Source organism: Podarcis melisellensis (genome assembly GCF_964234715.1).
Source record: "Podarcis melisellensis genome assembly, chromosome: 2".
NCBI classification, from domain to species: Eukaryota; Metazoa; Chordata; class Lepidosauria; order Squamata; family Lacertidae; genus Podarcis; species Podarcis melisellensis.
The window spans coordinates 121,323,397-121,346,017 of NC_138529.1; the positions used below are offsets into that span (position 1 = coordinate 121,323,397).

The 22,621-nt window shown below is 45.6% G+C and overlaps 1 protein-coding gene across 1 annotated transcript in view; it reads right to left on the bottom strand.

Moving 5' to 3' along the window:
* Window positions 1-4,118: 4,118 nt before the first annotated feature.
* The window catches only part of LOC309363264 (vomeronasal type-2 receptor 26-like), a gene marked incomplete at both ends in the record, with an annotated part of 31,594 nt that continues 13,091 nt past the window's right edge, over window positions 4,119-22,621 (bottom strand). The window contains 6 exons of the mRNA XM_081899369.1: window positions 4,119-5,029; window positions 5,476-5,602; window positions 7,223-7,453; window positions 9,006-9,788; window positions 11,407-11,698; window positions 12,897-12,945. Coding sequence (XP_081755495.1) covers window positions 4,119-5,029; window positions 5,476-5,602; window positions 7,223-7,453; window positions 9,006-9,788; window positions 11,407-11,698; window positions 12,897-12,945 — 2,393 coding nt within the window. The remainder of the gene's footprint in view (window positions 5,030-5,475; window positions 5,603-7,222; window positions 7,454-9,005; window positions 9,789-11,406; window positions 11,699-12,896; window positions 12,946-22,621) is intronic.

Genomic DNA, 22,621 nt, shown 5'->3' on the forward strand with positions numbered 1-22,621 from the left:
AGGAGCAGAGACGCGAACCCGGTTCACTAGATTACGAGTTTACCGCTCTTAACCACTACACCACACTGGCTCCCTGGATGCAGATCCCTGGAACAAGCCCTCTAGTCTACAATGATATTAGAGCAACCCAAATCCCTCCCCAGAGTTTCCATGTACGTACTTAGAAATGTATATGTCCCGTTTTCGGGGTGACAAATTAAACTTCTGATTTGTGTGTATGGCACTGCTGAAGCGTAAATGTCCCCCCACAATGAGATCTCCTGGCCTGTAATAGTCTTCCTGGAGTTCAAAAGGCCTGGTCAAGAGACACTTGGTCCTCAGGGACATCTTGGTGGCAGCCTGAGGAAGGAGCAAAAAAACTAAAACCCAAATCATGGACGGCAGAAAGAGACCCTCGCCCCACTTGAACTTTGTACAGAATTAAGGGGCCACCAAATCCTTAGGTCTCAGCCATGGATTCAGAACATTGGGGGAAATGACCACACGTCCGAGTGTCTGTCCGGTATCTCACTCCCCCGCCTTGCAAGAGTTCAGGGCGTATTTATCACAATAATGTTTTGCTCTGGATTTCTTTGTTGCTGAGTTTCTGGGTGGAAATCCACTGGGATTCAGCAAGAATGACTGTTATTTTGTTAATTCCAGGAGAGAAAAACAATCTCAACTTCCGGAGAATCTCTTTGGAGCTTGATGGAAAGAAACACATGTTTTGTATTGCTCACTGGGATGCATGGGCTCAGGGATTTGGCCGTAATATATTGGGTGTTTTTCAATAATAATACTAATAATTCCTCAGGAATACTGGACTATATTTGCATATATATATATATATATATATATATATGGAGGTTTTGGTGTCCTCGGGTGTCTTCCCGTGTAAAAGTTGGGGTGTCTAGGCGACGTTTCGACGAGGTCTCACTCGTCATCTTCAGGCTGGTGCTTTCGGCTTCTTGTTGCTGGAACAGAGCAGGATCTCAGTGTTTGAGTTCCTATAAATACTGTTGAGGGGGTGTGGTGTAGATCTGGCTGACACAGGCCACAAAACCACAGCTCGCCCCTATACACGAAGCCAAGCCAGAGCACAACTAAGTGCAGTACAGCCATCTTCTCAGAAAAACTCTTCACAAAGTTCAAGAGGTCAAGACACAAAGACTTTAGCAACTAATCCACACCTAATGACCCACCTAAGTGGTACTCAGGATATCACTCAAGAAATCACTCAAGATATCCCTCAAGTAATTAAGGAACAAAAGAAGAAAAGGCACACTAGCCTGGGAACTTCCTCTCTGCCCAGAACATTGGAGGCTATACACCACACCCCCTCAACAGTATTTATAGGAACTCAAACACTGAGATCCTGCTCTGTTCCAGTAACAAGAAGCCGAAAGCACCAGCCTGAAGATGACGAGTGAGACCTCGTCGAAACGTCGCCTAGACACCCCAACTTTTACACGGGAAGACACCCGAGGACACCAAAACCTGCATTCCTGTACCCGTGAAAATCTACGAAAGCAAATATATATATATATATATATATATATATATATATATATATATATATATATATATATTAGAATAAATTATTTTATGTAATATATAGTATGTAGTATTATGTTATATATATTATTACATCGCGCGCGTGTGTGTGTATGATATCTATCTATCTAGTCTCTCTTTTTCCCTCTCTCTCTTTCTCCCTCCATATTTGACATCTGAGGAGATGGCATCTAAATGGGTAATGGAAAGCCACATTGGTTTCTCTTAGAGACTCCCCTCAGAATTCTTTTAACCAGGCTTGCCATGTTTCAAAAAATAAAAACCAGCACACCCTGATGTCTGCAATTTTTCGATGATCTTCTCTAAGATCCAGGACAAAACGCCACATTTCAGAAATTCCCCCTGGACGTCAATTTCACCTTTGAAATCCTGGCAATGTCTGGGAAAATCCGGACATTAGGTGTTTCAGTTATACACCAATGTGTGTGTTGCCTTGGAATGTTACCCCACATACATGGGGGGCTGCCTGTAGTATAAAAAACAAACTAATCTACATAAAAATAAAAACAAAACAAGGAAAATAAAAGAAAAAAAAGAAAAGAAAAGAAAAGAAAAGAAAAAAGTAAGATAGACGAAAATACAAAGCCCTCTCTCAAAGGAGTCACACAGGGTCTTTCACACAGGCCAGCCATCATCTTCATGTGCCTCACTAAACCAGAGTAGAGGACGTAAACAAAAGAAAACAAAACATAAGCAAAAGCAAAGCAGAGAAAAAGAAATAAGAAGAAACTGGAAGAGAACAAGAATTTCAAAAGAAAAAGAAAAAAGAGGGAAGAGAGAAAGAAACAGAGTGGACTTCCGATTCTCCGTCCATCAATTATATCTTTAAAAGTTATTCAGAATATTTGAAGTGCTCACTCCAGGATGGTACCCATGTTCACTAGGCAATATTTCCCCAATCTTCAGACAACTCAAGTTCATTCATTTCCCCTTCCACACAAAAAGTTAAAGGGGGCTCTCCAATTGTTATTATTGCTAAATGTCAATATTAGTCTCCGGTATGATGGAAAAGGGGATGACAGAGGATGAAATGGTTGGACAGTGTTGTCGAAGCTACCAGCATGAGTTTGATCAAACTGCGGGAGGCAGTGGAAGACAGAAGTGCCTGGCATGCTCTGGTCCATGGGGTCACGAAGAGTCAGACACGACTAAACGACTAAACAACAACAACAACAACAACAACAACAACGATGATGATTTTATTAGGAGTTTAAATTGTTTAAATTGGGATCATGCAACTTATGGTCCTCAAATTTTCAACAATCAATAACTTGAATGCTTAACAGGCTGACTTATTCAATATCTCAAAGGAAGGAAGGAGAAAATCCACATGCACATTAAACACATTTAATCTGTAAAATGAACACAGTTCAAGTAATGCAAACTTTTCAAGGATCTGCAAAACATTCATAAAAGCTCGCCAATACAAGCTTGCCCAACCAGGCTCCCTCAAGATATTACTCAACTTCAACTCCCATCATTCCTGACCATAGGCTGCTGGGAGACCAGAGAATGTTGGAAGGGAGACAAAATACCAACTAAAATGGAGAGGCAGACAAAACTATTTGATAATGTAGAATTGGCAAAGATGCCAAAAAAGCCGCCCAGAGTGGCTGGGGTATAAATAACAAATTATTATTATTATTATTATTATTATTATTATTATTATTATTATTATTACAGGGGGAAATCAATATTATTATTATTACAGGAAAAAATCAGAAACCAGAGAAACCAAAAGTTTAACAAATAATGGGATATATACAGATTATCTTTAAAAGAATATTGTTCACATATTAAATCTTTGACATGCTTTGATTAACTTCTGCAATGTTATATGCTACAAAGATTATAGCTAATTTATGATAAGTTAAAGGCCATACAATATGCAGTCAACAAGGAAACCAAGGACCCATACTGAGGGTGATGGAAGGCTCAACGTATGGAAGAACTTTATTTTATATGTAACATTATTATTATTTTTGCATATGATGTGATTTGTTTTTTCTTTGGTTATTTTTGTGGTGAATGGATTCAATATTTAAAATCAATAAAGATTAAATTGCAGAGAATGTTGATTCAGGTGGTTGTTTCATGTTTACATTTGATCTAGCAAGAAACTTGGTCTGCCTACTTCAAGCAGAATTAAGTGAAATAATTACTCATATTAGTCTTGGAGGTGATGTGCTCCCCAAAGAATGGGACACAAACTTGAAGGAAGGGCTGGTAGTGGAACCCATCTCATGACCAGGCCTAATGAAAATACTACTAGGAGATTTTGAACTATTCTGGGGCAATTGGTGGCAGTGAATTAATGACAGAAAGATAGGTATGCGTATTTGTGTGTGGAAACAAGTGAGGCTAAGGGAAGCAGGATCCCTGACAGGGACCCTGCTGGATCTGTTCATCACCTAATACCTGTTGAGTATCAGACTGCAGTCTGAGGAAGGTGCTGGAGACAAAAACACGCCTACTAGAGCCTTCTGAAAAATAATAAACCCAGTTATTAGTAAGTATGCTGTGGTTCCAGTCCAGATACTGGTGAGACATTCTAGCATTAAGATTCAAAAGCCATGCTTATTTTTTGTGGTCAGGTGCTCCTTCATATTCAGATCAGGCCTCAGTATAATGATGTAGCACTTTGGGATGAAGATGCAGCCCAGAAGCCCAGCACTGGAAGCCAGAATAGAGAAGACCTGCACGGCTACCATGTATTTCCCCTTGGTGCTCAGGTAGGTGGGAACAAAGGACACCCAAACACTGCAGAAGACCAGCATGCTGAAGGTGATCAGCTTGGCTTCATTGAAGGCCCCAGGCAGCTTCCTGGCTAGGAAAGCCACTGTGAAGCAGGTGGCAGCCAAGAAGCCCATGTAGCCAAGGGCAACATAAAACATGGCAACAGACCCTTCACTGCATTGCAGGATAATCTCTCTAGGCTGGGAGAGCATGTCAGATTCTGGGAATGGGGGAGAGATGCCCAACCAGATGGTACAAATGAGAACTTGGACACTGGAGCAGGAAATGACAATGGAGTTTGCAAGACCCTTCCCCAGCCATCTCCTCACACTGTTCCCTGGCTTTGTGGCCAGGAAGGCCAGAACCACTGTGATGGTTTTTGCTAAGACTGAAGAGACAGCAACTGAGAAGATGATGCTGAATGCAATTTGTCGGAAAAGGCAAGTTGCTTTCCTTGGCCAGCCAATGAAGAGGAAGGAGGACAAAAAGGAGAGCAAGAGGGAAATGAGGAGGATGTAGGAGAGGTCCCTGTTGTTGGCTTTGACTATGGGAGTTTCCTTGTATTTAATGAAAATTCCAAACACAATGCCTGTTGTTAAAGATAAGAAGAGGGTAAGGGATGTCAGGAGGATTCCCAAACATTCTTCATAGGACAGGAAGGTTATTGCTTTGAGGACACATTGATTCTGCTCCTTGTTTGGATGTTGATCTTCTGGACATCTGGTGCATTCATCAGCATCTGCATAGAGGAAAATGAGAAAAGAGACTTCATTATCTTGATATCAGTCACCTACAATGGTCTGAGTGCTGTTACAATTGAGGGGGAATGCTGGGCATGTGGGAGAGAGCATGAAACAACACTGTTTTATTGGCAAGGAAAGAAGCAAATGTTCACTGGTAGAGAAGTCCCAATCCTTGACCTTATCACCAAGAAAGGATCTTGAGGAGCATGACTAAAGAAACTTTCTCCGTGAGATGTTTAAAAGCTGCTTCTGTTAAGAGTAGACCAGGGATGGGAACTTCTAGCTGCTGGGTCAAACTTGGCCCAGTTGGTCTCCACCTTTGGTGATGTCATTTTTGTCAATTGTCTGGTGGGTAAGGGTGGGGCTTCAAAGGAATACTATGGAGTTTAAGCAAGGCAGGCTGTAATCTGCCAATCAGCTGACGGGTGATATCCTGTCCTACCTTCCCGAGTGGAGATTGTCCCTTCTAAACAGGGAGCAAAATCATAGCAGCATGGAGGCCTCCCTTCTTGAATCTTCCTGGCATTTCCAGGGTGACAGCTCTGTGTGCATCTTGCACGAGGCATGGTCTAGACATGAAGAGAAAGTGTTAGAAGCATTTGTACCTTTGGAAGCAGATCAAAGTGTTTTGGAAGGGTCCTGTAAAAAGGCATCTTTGCTTCCAATGGCCCCAACTGACCCCAGGCCCTATTTTGGAGAGATAACTTTTCTTTTCTTCAGAGCAACATGGCAGACAAACTTTTTGGTTTTTCTGATTCTTTCCCTCAGCACTGCCCTGTCACTTTTCTATGCATACAAGCAACCAAGGTAAACAAGATTAATTTCATTTCACTTTTAATTTGTATACCGCCTTTCTATATGCCAGCTGAAAACAACAGGAAAGATCACACACATAATAACAGTGTGATCCGTCGGCGGAAGAAGATTGGAAGAAATTTAAAGACTATCTACAGAAATACTGCAAAATTAATGAATGTTAGAATGATGTCGGATAGAAATTAAGTGGTTTCCAGCTGTAATGCTTTAAGAGAATATGGGGGGGGGGGAAGGGTTTAGAAATAGGCTAAAATTTATTAATAAGGATTTGCTGAACTAATAATTCGAATTGGAATACAAAAAAGGGAGGTATGAGGAGGTCTGGGAAATAAGTTAATGAAAAATAAGCCATGGAAATTTTATGTGTTTTTAATTATTTTTATTTTTATTTATGTATTTTTGTTATTTTTTTCCCTTTGTCTTTTTACTTTTTGATCTTTATCAAAACTACCAGAGGGTAAGACCCACTGGCCTCACTGCAGGGCTGTTGTATTGCTGTTGGGCAACGAAGCGAGTGTGGGAGGCTCTCTTAAACACTCCCCTCCCCTCTTCATTTGAGAGAGCACCAAGTTGGGGCAAGCTGTTCTACTCTGCTTTGGAAAGTCTCCTGTTCCCTGCGACATTTTATACAGTCTTACTCAAGATTGTACTCCATTAAGCACAGTGGTACTTAGTTCCAGGGAAGAGTTCGTAAGCATACACTCAAAGCCTCATCTATATTATGCTTTGTTGCTATTATTATTTACTGAATTTGTATACCACCTTATACCTGCGGGTCTCAGGGCAGTGCACAGGATAAAATAACAGTATAAAAACACAAAAATACATAATCATAATCAAAATAAAAACATAAACAACCCAATAACCTCCCCACCACCACCACCAATTGAACATGCTATTAGTGTCAGGAGCTTGTCCTATGCTTGAGTAGGACCCTGGCAAAGACACATGCCCGACTGGCATGTCCCCTCTCTCCTGGTCAATCGTTCGGGAGCTTCAAAAGCTTTCTTCAGCCAGAACATCACAGTGACCGATGCCAACAGACATCGGCACACTTAGGGATCCGCAGAGTCTTTGCAGCTTGCGTAACAGACCTCGGCAACTCAGCATTTTGGCTAATCTACTTTATTTACATATAAACACACACGGAGCACTGCAACATGGCCCCCTCTCTCTCTAGCACCAGACAGCAAAGAGGAAAAGAACAACCACTTCACGGAACACAGTAACACAAACATCCTGTCTCCATCACTTCCCACTCTGTGGCGTCAAAACATACACCGTCATGTCATATACAAAAATCCCATGACTGCAATCATGGAGAAGGAATTCTAACAATTAGCACATAGTAAAATGACAAAAAATTATGCCACCTTCTCAAACAGCTTGGGCCATACAATTGCTTCCTTGTTAATGGTGATCTTTTGATTTGAAGCTATCTGTCTCTCTATTTTCCCAATTTTCACTCTAGCCCGAGAGTTGTTAGGAAAGAGCACCCAATTCACGATATCGAAGTCAACGGCCAGTGCCCCATTTTCATCCAAGTACTGTCCATCAGGTGAAGTATTAGAATAGAGATGCACTTCTTTCAAGAATGGATGAAGCTACGACGAAAGAGGAAACTGTGATCTGGACTCATAGAGACTGTGATTTATTTTTAGGTCCCCTCATTCTGCTTCAACATTTAGGGGAGACCAAAATCATCATTATTACATATATCAGGAAATGTTAAGTAAGAGTTTTGGAATATATGTAAAGATTAATCAAGATGGATTTATTAAAGGAATCTGTATAAAGAGGCCTATCCGGTGGCGCTGGTAACCCTGCAAGTCAGAGATTATAAGGAAAGTTAGAGGGGGAAAGCACTGATTGGAGATTTCTTCCATTTGTCTTAGTTTTGGAGTTGTGCAGTTCAAACTGCAAGCTTGCAAGGGGATAGATACAGATACAGATAGATAGAGATAGAGATGATAGAGATAGAGATAGAGGAGATAGATAGAGATAGAGATAGAGATAGAGATAGAGATAGAGATAGAGATAGAGATAGAGATAGAGATAGAGATAGAGATAGAGATAGATAGAGATAGAGATATACTAGAATAGTAGTGTTTGCATCCATAAAGTAATTCATTCATGTTTTTTGGAGTTAGGTCTATTGCTGGTCTTCTAATTAAAGCCTGGAAAAAAATAATCTGCCCCTATATTCTTATTATATGCAGATTCGACGCGTTTTGCCCTTTCAAAGCTGCACTGATTTGGGGACTGTTTCTGTTGTGCTGCTCCTGTGACTCTGGTATTCCCTTGCCCTAGATGGCAGAAACTCTGATGGATTTCTGCCAGTACGTGAAAACAATGCTATTGGATTATTTTAACACTCATTCATATTTTCTGCTCCTATCAGGGGTACCAGTGGTACCTTGGTTCTCAAACTTAATCCGTTCTGGAAGTCTGTTTGAGTCCTGAAACGGTTCAGATACCAAGGCGTGGCTACCGATTGGCTGCAGGAGCTTCCTGCATTCAGGTGGAAGCTGCGTCAGACATTTAGCTTCCGAAAAACATTCACAAACTGGAACATTTACTTCTGGGTTTGTGGCGTTCACGAGCCAATTTGTTCGGCAACTAAGCCGTTCGGGAGCCAAGGTACTACTGTATTCCTGAAAATCTCTCTCAGATCCTGCTGATGTGATGAAGAGTGGATTATACATAGAAACACACACACACATACATACATACATACATACATGCATACATCCCTGCTATGCTTGACTCTGAATGCATGATACTGGGGAAAGGGGCATAGCTCAGTTGCTAGAGCATCTGCCTTGTATGTGAAAGGTCCCAGGTTCAACCACCAATTTGATTTTCAGGTACCGCTGGGAAAGATAACCATCCAGAAAAAGTGGAGGACCATTGCCCATCAGTCAAGAAGAGACAATACTAAGCAAGAGAGAGAGGCACATTCTGACTTAGAGTAAGTCATTCAACTTGTTTTTATTATTGGTTGTTAGCCGCCCTGAGCCCGGCCTTGGCTGGGGAGGGCGGGGTATAAATAAAATTTATTATTTATTATTTATTATTAAGGCAGCCTCCTATGTTTCTGCTGCTAGTCATTGTAGACAGGACTGAACTGCAGTTTGCAAAAGGGAATGGACATACCTGCCATGGTTGTAGCCTTAGAAGTTCCAACCTGTCTCCTCCACCCACCACTGGAATCTGCTTTGATGTGGACAAATAAGCTTTGTTTAAGGCCTGAGCCACGACGTGGACACTATAGTAATTGATGTAGCTGTCTTGGGACTGGATTCTTTCAATCTCCTCCTGGGGCAACACCCCTGGATCCTCGTTCTCCCTGCATCTTTTCCAATCCCTCACGGACAATACATGCTTTGAATATGAACAATCGAATCCTTTCCCCCAAGCAGTAGAATACACTGGCTCATAGTAGTCATATTTTGTCCTTTTTTTGGTCTTCATTACAAAGGACAAAGAACCATGGGCATACCGGAAGGCTTCAGTCTCATATAAGAATATTGTGTTTGGAATAGCTGTGGTTATCCAGACTTTCCCCCCAGTTTGTATCCTTTCAAGGAAGGATTCTACCTCTATGATTATATAAAGCCCATCTTGAAAGTCTGCATAGTAAACAAAGACATTGACTTGTCTCCACATGGCAGGTGCTTCATGGGGTATCCACAGCCAAGTTTGGAGTTGTACTTTTTTTGAGAAGGCAACACAAATCTCGTTGCTGGTCATCAGAGGTGCCAAGGTGCTCAGGAACATTTCTCCATTATCATTGTCTGGAGCAAAGAGTCCAATCCATGTCCACCTGAAAAGCAGGAGGAGTTGGACTATCCCCATGTACTGAGTTTCTTCGTTTGGGGCCATTTGGTAAACAAAAGGAAATTGGGCTTTATCGGGAAGAACAAAGCCATAACTGAGCTGTTAAGGAAAGGAAAAGAGACTGAGCTTTTGTTCTTCAGAAGAACCTTTGGGTACTCCTATGTGAAAGATGATGATCAATTTAATTAGCAGTAACTTCAAGGATTTTAGAAATAATAGAATAGTATAACATTTTTATTTAAACATTTTCTATACTGCTTAACTGCAATAGCCTCTGAACATTTTACAAAGATGCAATACAAAAATTAATACTAACACTACTAATAATAGTCTGTCCCCATCAATGGTGTAGCCACAATGGAGCCTCTGGACTAGGTGCAAATAAATTGCATTGCAATAATCAAGACTTGAGGATTCCAATGCAATGGTCACCATGTCCATACTATACATTAGTGTCACAATGAACGGTAGATTCTTATCTGCTGCAGCCTTCATCCGCCTTCACAGCCGTTGTAACATACCACTTGTTATTTTGAAACTGAAATACTTTATTGTCACTTGTACAACTTATATACAGTGAGATTACACGAGCACCCCCCACTCAGCTCTCTTAGTCTTAATAGCCCTCGTTTGCTGATGCACACCCACCAAACCCAAAAGTCAGTTGCCCTGTTGTCATCTTTTCATTCAGCAGCCTAACAGCCCACGGATAGAAGCTGTTCTTTACCCTGTTGGTGCGACTAATCATGCTTCTATATCTTCTGCCTGAGGGCAGGAGATCAAGAAATGCCAGCCAGGGCGTGAATCATCCCTGAGAATTTTCCTCACTCTCCTGAGGCAATGTTCTTCCGCTATTTCATCGACCTGCTCTGCCATTAAGAACTTCTTGGATCATTCTTTGTCTAGCTCCTCCCCAAGGTCCTTACCACCTTAGTTCCAGTTACAGATAGGTAGCCGTGTTGGTCTGCCATAGTCAAAACAAAATAATTTTTCTTTTCTTCCAGTAGCACCTTAAAGACCAACTAAGTTAGTTCTTGGTATGAGCTTTTGTGTGCAATCTGAAGAAGTGTGCATGCACACGAAAGCTCATACCAAGAACTAACTTAGTTGGTCTTTAAGGTGCTACTGGAAGGAAAAAAAATTTTATTTTGTCTTACCACCTTAGGTGACCCTAGTGGGAGTATGAAACTCCTGATGGCTTCGCTCACAAGGGTCATGGGAATGTGAAAGCCCACTCACCACGACAAAGTGATGATCCCAGCAAGAGAGCCAACTCTTCATACATGTGATCCATCAGGGTGACCAGGGCCTATTCAGTCCCAGCACTACACCTGAACCCAGACTGAAACGGATCCTTGAAAGTAATATCCTCCAGAAACCCACAAGCATGATTTGAGCATAAGAGCATTCTCTCCTCATGTGGTTTCCAGAAACTGGTATTAAGAAGAATCACTGCCTCTAAGTGTGGAGGCAGAGCACAGCCATCAGGGCCTTTCCGCCATGAATGTATTTGATCCTTTTCTTAAAGCCATCTCAGTTGGTGGCCACCACTGCTTCCTGTGGGAGCAAGGTCCATCATTTAACTACGCTTTCCCTTCATGAAAAGCAGTGTTTGTACAATGATGTGATGTACAAAGCAGCATGAGCAGTAAAATCAGTTTCATTATCCTAAGTATAACATGCTGTTGGGTCTGTTTGACTTGAACCTACTTCTTACCTGTGGGATTTTGTAGATGCCCAGCATGTTTGCAATGTGCATGGAGATGTCGGATTTCCCCCCTTCAAGAATAGCCAGCAGATTTTTCCATCTTCCACAGCTATAGTTTGGAATGTTGATTTCTCCACCCGCAAGGAGGTCGGTCAAGCCATCAGAAGTTGTTCTTCCATCAAAAAAAGTATCATAGATGCTGTAGCCAAGGGTGATGTTGGTTAAGAGCTGGGGATTATGATTTATCTCCTGAACGGCAAGTGGGAAGGAAAGAATGTACCAATCTCTCCCATTCACCCAACTGCAAAAAAGTGTGTCACATTGTCACCCTCAATTCAGTGAAAATGAAAGTCACATTGCTCTGGGACAGCTCCAATGGCACAGCATGGGACTCCTAATCTCAAGGTTGCCAGAACCTTAATCAGCCCTTTTCCGTAGACCTCCTTGGCTGCTCCACCAGAACCAGTGGTTGATAGCTGTCAATTTATCAAAGGACCATTATATATCTCACAAAAATTAGTCACCAGATGATTTACATGTCTGTAGTGGGGCTCTGGGAAGAGCATATCCTCACAATATCCAAGGAGTTTTAGGGATGCTGGGCTATGCTGAGCACCTGAGGAAAAAGTCCATGAAGTCAAATTCAACCCCCAGGCTCCTTTGCACCTGCCTAAGCATAGACATATGCAGTTGCATAGATTACATTGTGCCTGGGGGGAAAGGAGTCATGCAATTCTCTCCAACTGTCATTGTACCCAGTTATAAAGGAGGAGCCTGACTTTCATAGTGGAAGGAGAGTTGCCTTATTATTTGCTTTTTTCCATGAGTGAAGCAGCCTCTCCTCTATCTCCCAGCAGGAGCAGTGAGTCAGTCCTGGGACACTAATTCTGTGAATAAACTTCCAGGAGATTATTTTAGATTGGAAGTGGGAAAACTCTCCACTTTTCATGCCAAGGACCATGGACTGAGCATTCAACCTTCCCCAAGGGTCCATGATATACACTGAGAAAATTAATTTCACTTTACTCACTATGGAAAAACCACAATTCAAACATGCCCCACAGTATTTGCTACATCATCATCATTATTATTATTTTAAAAAGTTTAGGGTACCGTCAATGAATTTGTTACTTAAATAACATCGTAAAACATGCTGAAACACAGCTTTTCCCCAAATGAAAAGACTTATAGAAATCTAAGAAGCAACCTGTTCCATTAATGTTTAGAGTCCAATAAAGTCCAATCCTAGCTTCCAAGAGTTTCATATCAGAGGTCAGAAAGCAAGGAGGGCACTTGTTTCTTTTGTTTAAAATTATACTCCTACCCAGATTTTCCAAATATTTGAACTCCTCAGTGGTCATGGTGCTCAGAATTAAAGGGAAACAAGCCAATAAACAAGGGATAGTGATCTGTCAGGGGTACCAGAAATGAACCCTGATATAAGAGGAGAATTGGAGAGTAGGTAGGAAGCAGAAATACACCAATACAGCATTACTTACGACTCAAGCCTGCTTAAGGGGGTGCTGGAAAAGGAGAAGGGATATTGACCTCCAATTAATCCTGAAGATATGACTCCAGCAATGAGGTGGTCTCCTGGCCGGTAATAATTCACAGCAAGATTTTTATCCTGGATGAGATTCAGCTGGCATTTTGCCTTCTGCTGCATCCCAGAGGTTGCAAGAGGCAGCAGCAGGAGCAGCATTATCATCATTCTTGGTCTCTCTGCTACACTTCCCTCCCGACTGGTCCTCCCAAATCCATAGCCAGTAGATCGGAAGAAACCCCAAACACTTGAATGACAGAGGTTGCAGTGACATGAGAAATGTGGTGTGTGTGGCTTCAGGGCCAAAGGGAACAGACCATAGCTCAGAGGTAGAGCATCTATTTTGCACTAAGAAGGTGTCAGTTTCAATCCCTGCTAACTTCTCTAGGTGGGGTAGGAATAGAACCATAGAACCAAAGAACTGCAGAGTTGGAAGGGACCCCAAGGGTCATCTAGTCCAACCCCCTGCAATGCAGGAATCTCAACTGAAAGCATCCATGACAGGTGGCCATCCAGACGCTGCTTAAAAACCTCCAGGAAAAGAGACCCCACAACCTAGAACACAGATTCCTATTTTCTGATTAAGCTTCACAGAGACCTATCTTTCTCCTTCACCTGCTTCTCCTTCAACTTGGCTCCAAGGACTTTGTAGCACACGAGATATTTTATGCATGAAACTTTTCAGGCACAGTGGAGTAAATCACCTCCTGCTGCCCTGGATTGTGATGTTTACATAATTGTTACCAAAGGCAACAATTTGAAGGATGGACTCTGGGGATTGTGGTTCTGATGATTATAATTGTAAAAAGAAGAAAAATCACATCCAGAACTTTATGGGAGCAGAAGAAAAATAAGGTTTACTCAAGATTCTGCATTTACTCAAATATAATGCACACATTTTTTGGACAAATTACGCCGTGAAATTAGGGTGCACATTAGATTTGATGGCGAATCTACATTTGCCAGCAAATGCTTTTTTGGCTTCAAGGTTTTGAAAATTGAGGTGCACGTGAGATTTGATGACATATTAGATTCACGTAAATATGGTACTGACATGGTTCGTGGAGGGAGAAAATTGATCAGGCCAAAGGCTCACAAAGTCCAGCATTCTGTTTCCTTTTTTTTTTAATCTTTATTAATTTTCACATAAACAAATATACATGAATTACATAACATACATAACAAAAAAACCACTACAAATGAATAAAAACAATAAAATAAGAAAGGATAAAGAAACAAACATAAACAAATACGATATATTACACTTACATGACAGATTAAAATATATAACCTCCAATAATTCTCATTATACTACTTATCTTATCTGTATTCTTTGCACAGATTCATATTATTTTGTTTTGTGTGTGTGTGTGTGTGTGTAATCCAATATAATATTTTATGTATTTCTATTTCTGCAAGTATCTTATTGTTCGTACAGTAGGATTTTAGATATTCTTTGTATGTTTTCCATTCCCTATTTACCTTCTGGCTTGACACTCCTCTAATTTTTCCAGTCAGTTTTGCTAGTTGCAGGTATTCTATCATAAGAGTTCAGCATTCTGTTTCCATAATAGGCAACCAGGTGCCTCAATGGGAAGCTCACAAGAAGGAGGTGAGAGCAGTGGCCCTTTCTATACTTGTGATTTCTCCCATCCAGTACTCAGAGGCATCCTACCTCCAACAGTAGAGGAAGAACATATCCATAAGAACTAGGAGCTGACAACAGCCATATCTGCTTCCATGAATTTGTCTAAATCTCTCCTTTCATTTTAAACAAAATTAACAGCAGCCACGAAATTAAAGATGCCTGCTTCTTGGGAGAAAAGCAGTGACAAACCTAACAGCATCTTAAAAAGCAGAGACATCACCTTCCTAATAAAGGTCCGTATAGTTAAAGATTTGGTTTTCCCAGTGGTGATGTATGGAAGTGAGAGCTGGACCATAAAGAAGGCTGATCGCCGAAGAATTGATGCTTTTGAATTATGGTGTTGGAGGAGACTCTTGAGAGTCCCATGGACTGCAAGAAGATCAAACCGATCCATTCTTAAGGAAATCAGCCCTGAGTGCTCACTGGAAGGACAGATCCTGAAGCTGAGACTCCAATACTTTGACCACCTCATGAGAAGAGAAGACTCCCTGGAAAAGACCCTGATGTTGGGAAAGATGGAGGGCACAAGGAGAAGGGGACGACAGGGGATGAGATGGTTGGATAGTGTTCTCGAAGCTACCAGCATGAGTTTGACTAAACTGCGGGAGGCAGTGGAAGACAGGAGTGCCTGGCGTGCTCTGGTCCATGGGGTCACGAAGAGTCGGACATGACTAAACGACTAAACAACAAACAACAACAAATATAGCACTTTATTATAGATAGACCCTCTGAGTTGCTTACAAAAACCAACTAAAATATTAAAACTCAATGAAAGACAAAGCTGCAAACATATATTTTGAAGATCTGAAGTATAGTTCAAATAAATAGTTATGCTAAATGTAGATTAAAGAACATGCAAATTTCTAAACATCCCAATAGGCTTCATTAAACCAAAATGGTTTTGTCAGGTGCTGAAAAGAATTCAGTTAAAGTATCAAAAGGCAAGGAGTTCCAAAGTACATTTGTTGCCACGCTTAAGGATCAACAACTTACAAGTGCAGAATGAGTATGATGTAGCCCTTGTAACATTGCCGGTTCCACAGTTTGAAGCAGGTGAGAGCATAAAGGTTGGGTAAGGTAGGTTGGGTAGGAAAGCCACCATGAAGCAGATAGCAGCCAGGAAGCCCATGTAGCCCAGAGCACAATAAAACATGGCGGGAGATCCTCCTGTATGTGAGTGTCTGAGGGCCCTGCTCCTTCCTGCCACTCACCATCTGGCCTGGGGCGGGGCCTGAAGCCTCATAAAGGACTGCTGGACTCTGCTGCCCGGGAGGACTCTCCTGTGTGAGTGTATGGGGTCCTGCTCCTTCCTGCCACTCACCATCTGGCCTGGGGCAGGGCCTGACGGGCCTCACTAGAACAGTTGCTGTCACTGCTGGAGGGCTGCAGAGTGCTTTTAAAATGTTTTAAAAAAATTTTATTTTGAATTTTTTGTATGTGGGGGGGTGCGGTGGATGTTTATTGGGCCTGGGAATTTGTTTGATTTTATGTTTTTGTAATTTTTGTAATTTTTATTGTTTTTTGTTTGTATTGTTGTATTTGTGTGTGTTTTTTTGTTTTTTTTTAAATGGGTTATTTTGCTCTTAAGGGGAGGGGTCAGGGCTGCCGGGGAATGGGCCCCAGCCCACAAAATGGCTGGGATATGTTTCACAGGGGGGAATGCACTGGGACAACCGATCTCAGTGATCACGGGTAGGAGGAGGAGTTACGCTAAGACCAGACCATGTCATTACAGAGGAGGCAGGTTTAGTCGTTGTCTGAGGACTATCCCTGCCTCTGGGTCTGGTTCTGACCGGATGAATACTAGAATCAGCAAGGGATACCCACATGACCTGAAAGTGTTGCTGTGCAATGCCAGGTCAATGATTCATAAGACCACTGCCATCCATGACTTGATCATGGATGGAGGACTTGACCTGGCATGTGTAACAGAGACTTGGTTGGATGAAGCAGATGGGCCTGTCCTTGCCGCTGCTTGTCCACCAGGTTTCTCTTACGCACAGCAACCCAGGTCATGTGGGCGGGGAGGGGGGGTTGCAGTGATTTTTAGGAAGTCATTAGTTTGCACCAGGCGTCCTATTGGGAAGACCCAGTTTTCTGAGTGCATGTTCTGGAAGTTGGGCAATAGGGGCAGTACAGGATTCCTTTTGGTGTACCGACCTCCCCGCTGCACCAAGGATTCCCTGCCCGAGCTGCTTCAGGTCGTGGCGGATGTTCTCCTGGAGACACCTAGCTTGGTCGTCCTAGGGGATTTTAACATCCATGCCGACACGACCTTACAAGGGGCCGCTCGGGACTTCGTGGAAAGCATGGCCTCCATGGGGCTGTCCCTGAATAAGTCTGGCCCAACCCATAGCCGCGGACATGCCTTGGACCTGGTGTTTACCTCTACGGATGTTGGTGATCTGACACTAAGTAAAAGTGAAACGAAAGAAGTGCCATGGTCAGACCACTTCCTGGTGCAACTAGACTTCTCTGCGACCCATCCCCTCTGCAGGGAGGTGGGACCGATTCGGATGGTCTGCCCCCGCCACTTAATGGATCCAAATGGTTTCCAGAGAGTGGTAGGGGATGCTTTATCCCATGTTGATGGCCTTTCAGCCGATTCCCTGGTGGCCCGCTGGAATGTGGAGTTAACCAGGGCTATTGACTGTTTGGCTCCGAAGCGCCCTCTCCGATTGCATGAAGCCCGGAGAGCCCCGTGGTTTTCCACAGATCTGAGGGCAATGAAACAATCGTTGAGACGGCTAGAGCGCCGGTGGCGGATAACTCATTCTGAATCTGACCGGACACGGGTTAGAGCTCAACGTCGAGCCTACCAAGTGGCGATAGCGACGGCGAAGAAGACTTTCTTCACCGCCAATATTGCATCTGCAGAAAACAGCAGCAGGAGACTCTTTCAGGTGGTTCACAATTTAGCGGAACCACCTGTAACATCGGGGCCCAGTACGGGCCACATGTTCTCCTGCAATGATTTTGCAAATTTTTTTGCAGATAAAATCGCTCAGATTCGGGAAGAAGTAGACTCCACCGTGGGAGCAGGGCCGGGGCGGGAGAGTGCTAGAGTCCTGTCTGGTCAAGTTGTGTGGGATCAATTTCAATCTGTTACCTCCGAGGATGTGGACAGGCTGCTTGGACGAGTGAAGCCAACCACCTGTCTCCTGGATCCTTGCCCATCCTGGCTTATAAAAGCTAGCCGGGAAGGACTGGGCGATGGGCTTCGTGGGGTGGTGAATGCTTCCCTCCGTGAGGGAGCCTTCCCAGACCCGCTGAAAGAGGCGGTTATCAAACCGCTTCTTAAAAAACCATCTTTAGATGCGGCCACGATGGCCAATTATCGCCCAGTCTCAAACCTTCCATTCTTGGGCAAGGTGATTGAGCGAGTGGTTGCTGAACAACTCCAGGCACGCCTGGAAGAAGCGGACCATTTGGATCCCTTCCAGTCGGGATTCAGGCCTCATCATGGGACTGAAACTGCCTTGATCGCACTGGTTGATGATCTCTGGCAGGCTAGGGACAAAGGTGAGAGCTGTTTCCTAGTTCTGCTGGATCTCTCAGCGGCGTTTGATACCATCGACCATGACATCCTTCTGGACCGTCTTGAGGGGCTGGGAGCGGGGGGCACTGTCATACAGTGGTTCCGCTCCTTCCTCCTGGGCCGTGTTCAGAAAGTGGTGGTGGGGGATGAGTGTTCAGACCCCTGGCCGCTCACTTGTGGGGTGCCTCAGGGTTCTGTCCTCTCCCCCATGCTTTTCAACATCTACATGCAGCCACTGGGAGGGATCATCAGGAGGTTTGGGCTGGGTGTCCATCAGTATGCAGATGATACCCAGCTCTACCTCTCTTTTAAATCAGAACCAGTGAAGGCAGTAAAGGTCCTGTGTGAGTGTCTGGAAGCGGTTGGAGGATGGATGGCGGCTAACAGATTGAGGTTGAATCCTGACAAGACAGAAGTACTGTTTTTGGGGGACAGGAGGCGGGCAGGTGTGGAGGATTCCCTGGTCCTGAATGGGGTAACTGTGCCCCTGAAGGACCAGGTGCGCAGCCTGGGAGTCATTTTGGACTCACAGCTGTCCATGGAGGCACAGGTCAAATCTGTATCCAGGTGTTATGTACTGAGTCGAATAGGATCCAAACTGCAGCAGTCTGATTGGTCCTAGAACAATAGGCTCCAAAAGGCAGCAGTCTGATTGGTCCTAGAACAATGCAGCAGTATGATTGGTTAGCAGGAACCACCCAATCATGCTCCAGATAGAAGTGAATCCACAACCTGATTGGCTTACAGTAGAATTCCGGAATTAGCCAATCATGTGCAGCCATTGTGTAAATAATGTATATAAAGCAGATACTCTGAGGGGACATTCATTCATTCCTCCTCACCACTATGAGCTGAATAAAGAGCATGAAATCACTTTGCGACTCTGAGTATATTTCACTGGCGACGAAGGTGGGATCCCGCTGAGCTGACTGCCACACACAGCACCGCAGCACCGCCACCTGCCGCACCGCTGCCTCGCACCGTGTATCCAGGCTTCAGCTCCGGGACCCAAGGAACTCAGAATGGCAACTGACAGCAGCTTCTCGCCGTTCAACCCAGCATCTGGAGACTGGGAAGCGTACGCCTCCCGTTTCACCTTCCTCCTAGAAGCCAAAGGGATCACCGATGAAGAAGACGCCAAGAAGAGGGCAATATTCTTCAGCGTCTGTGGAGAGGAGACGTTTGAAATCGCCCGGGCTCTCCTTGCACCTGAAGACGTCGCCACTGTTCCATACAAAACAATAATGGAACAGCTGAAGGGGCACTTTTCGCCACAGCCCTCAGTGGTGGCTCGTCGAAATGCCTTCTACGCAAAGCGGCAAGCCCCTGGGGAAACCATAACTGGGTTTGTGACCTCTCTCCGCCAAGCTGCCCGGTTCTGCAACTTCTCAGAGCTGGAGAACATGCTTCGTGACCGCCTCGTTGGTGGCCTGAAGGATGAGAAGCTGCAACGACGCCTCTACGCTAAGAAGAACCTAACTTTCCAGGTCGCTCTGGAGGAGGCCCTGGCAACGGAAGCTGCCGAGAGGTCGACGCAAGAGGCACGGCCGAGCCAGCCGTCCCAACCGAGGGTCCACCACGAAGACCTCACCAACAACTCAGGATCCGACAGGGAGGAGGTGCACCGAGTACAGCAGCGCACTCAAGCAGCCCACATACCACAGCTGCCTCGACGAGAAGGAGGGAACTGTGCAAGCTGTGGAGAAAGTCACGAGAGGAGGACCTGTCGTTTCCGCAACGCAGAGTGCAGGCAGTGCAGAAAATTGGGACACATCGCCCGGGTGTGTCGGGCTCGGCCCACCCGACACCAGGCATCAGATGACCAATCCAGGAGCCCCAGGTCCCGGGGCCCAACGCACCAAGGCAACTCAACGGAGCTCACGGACTTCCAGGTATACCAGTTGCCCCACCCCAACGTAGAGAAAATTTATGTAGAGGTACGGATAGAGGGGGCCCCATGCCGAATGGAGCTTGACACGGGTTCAACTCTATCCATAATCTCAGCAAGGACCTTAAGGAAACTGTGCCCTACTGGGGGTCCCAAACTCAGACCGGCCCCATTCACCCTCCGGGACTTCCAGAAACGTAAGGTCCCCACAATGGGGGTGGGGACCTTCAGGGTGCAATACCAAGGGCGGACGCGGCAACTGGACTTGCTTGTGGTCAAGGGCCCCTACATTAGCTTACTGGGATTGGCATGGTTTGGACCACTGGGGCTAGCCATCACCGGGGTGAACCACATGAGCTTACAAGTGGATGTAGACGCCATATGCAAGGAATTTCCGGGGGTTTTCGATGGGAAATTGGGACAGTATACGGGCCCCCCCATTGCTCTACAGCTTAACCCTGCAGTACGACCGGTCAGGCTCAAGGCCCGCCGGGTCCCGTTCGCCCTGAAACCCCGTATAGATGAGGAATTGGACCGACTCGTGGAGCAAGGAGTGCTGGAGCCGGTGCCTAATGCCCCCTGGGAAACCCCAATCGTCACACCCGTCAAGCCTAATGGTTCGGTCCGCATCTGCGCAGACTACAAATGTACCATAAACAAGGCCCTCACGGCCCATGCATACCCAGTGCCAGTGGTCAGCCATGTCCTTGCCACCCTGGCTGGGTCAAAAATTTTTGGCAAGCTGGACTTGGCCCAAGCATATCAACAGCTGCCAGTAGATGAGGCCACAGCAGAGGCACAGACGATTGTGACGCACAGAGGAGCGTTCAGGGTAAAGCGGCTGCAATTCGGGGTCAGCGTGGCACCAGGCATATTCCAGAATCTAATGGACTCTCTCCTTAAAGGGATTCCTGGCGTCACCCCCTTCTTCGATGATGTGTTGATTGCCGGGCCCACACCAGAGGAGTTTGAGGACCGCCTCCGCACTGTTCTGCACCGTTTCCAGATGGCGGGTCTCAAGGTGAAGCGGGAAAAATGTCTACTAGGAGTGCCTCAAGTGGACTTTCTGGGATTTATGGTGGATGCAGAAGGGGTCCACCCGACTGGGGACAAGGTACGGGCCATTTGTGATGCCCCAGCGCCCAAGAACAAGACTGAACTTCAGGCCTTCTTGGGACTATTGAACTTTTACCATTCCTTCCTTCCCCACAAGGCGGCGGTAGCGGCGCCCCTACACAGACTCCTGGACAAGCGGGCCCCTTGGGTGTGGGGCCAGCGCCAGGAGGCCGCATTCCAGGCAGTCAAGGACTTGCTTCTCTCAAACTCGGTCTTGGCACACTTTGACGAGAGGCTGCCGGTGGTGCTAGCATGCGACGCCTCGCCCTATGGCATCGGCGCTGTCCTGGGACACCAACTCCCGGAAGAGAGGTACCGGTAGCATACTTTTCCCAGACACTCAACGAAACCGAGCGGAACTACTCGCAAATCGACAAGGAGGGTCTGGCAATCGTGAAGGGAGTAAAAAAATTCCATGATTTCTTGTACGGGCGGCCCTTCACCGTGGTGACTGACCACAAGCCGTTGCTTGGCTTATTTGCCCCCGAAAAGCAGGCCCCCCAAGTGCTGTCTCCTCGCGTCCTCAGGTGGTCAATTTTCCTTGCCAGCTACCAGTATGCACTGATTCACCGCCCTGGAAAGGCGATGGGCCATGCAGAAGCCCTCAGCAGGCTACCACTACCGGAAACAGGCCCCGACCCAGCACCTGCACAAGAGGTTATGAGCCTGGAGCTGCTTCCCGACCGCCCCATTCAGGCACAAGAAGTTGCACACCATTCCAAGAAAGATAGGGTCATCTCCCGGGTCCTGGACTGGGTGTGGAGGGGATGGCCCAGCAGCAGCCCCGGGCCAGAATTCGCCAGCTACACAACCCGCAAACATGAACTGTCAGCCCACAAGGGGTGCCTGTTATGGGGAAGCAGGGTCGTTGTTCCCCAGCCCCTCCACAAAAGGGTCCTCACAGCCCTACACGAGACACACCCAGGGGTAGTAAGAATGAAGGCCCTTGCCAGGAGTTATGTGTGGTGGCCGGGGATCGACGGAGAGATAGAGGCCTGGGTCAAACACTGCCAGGCCTGCCAAGAATCCCGCCCAGATCCCCCAAGGGCCCCAGTCCAGTCATGGGAGTCCGCCCGAGCACCATGGTCACGCCTGCATGTGGACTTCGCTAGCCCCTTTCAGGGAAAAACATTCTTCATAGTGGTGGACTCCTACACCAAATGGCTGGAAGTCGCACTGGTACCGTCCACTTCTACGTCCGCAGCCATCCGGGTACTACGCCGGCTGTTTGCAACCCACGGGCTCCCTGACACTCTCGTCTCAGACAACGGGACTGCATTTACGTCAGGAGAATTTCAAACCTTCACAGTGCAGAACGCCATCCGCCACATCCGTTCGGCGCCATTCCACCCGGCCACCAATGGCCAAGCAGAACGCATGGTGCGGACCACCAAGGACACCCTTCGCCGCATGACGCAAGGGGATTGGGAGTACCGCCTTGCCACATTCCTTCTAGCACAGCACAGCACCCCCAGCTCAACGACTGGCCGG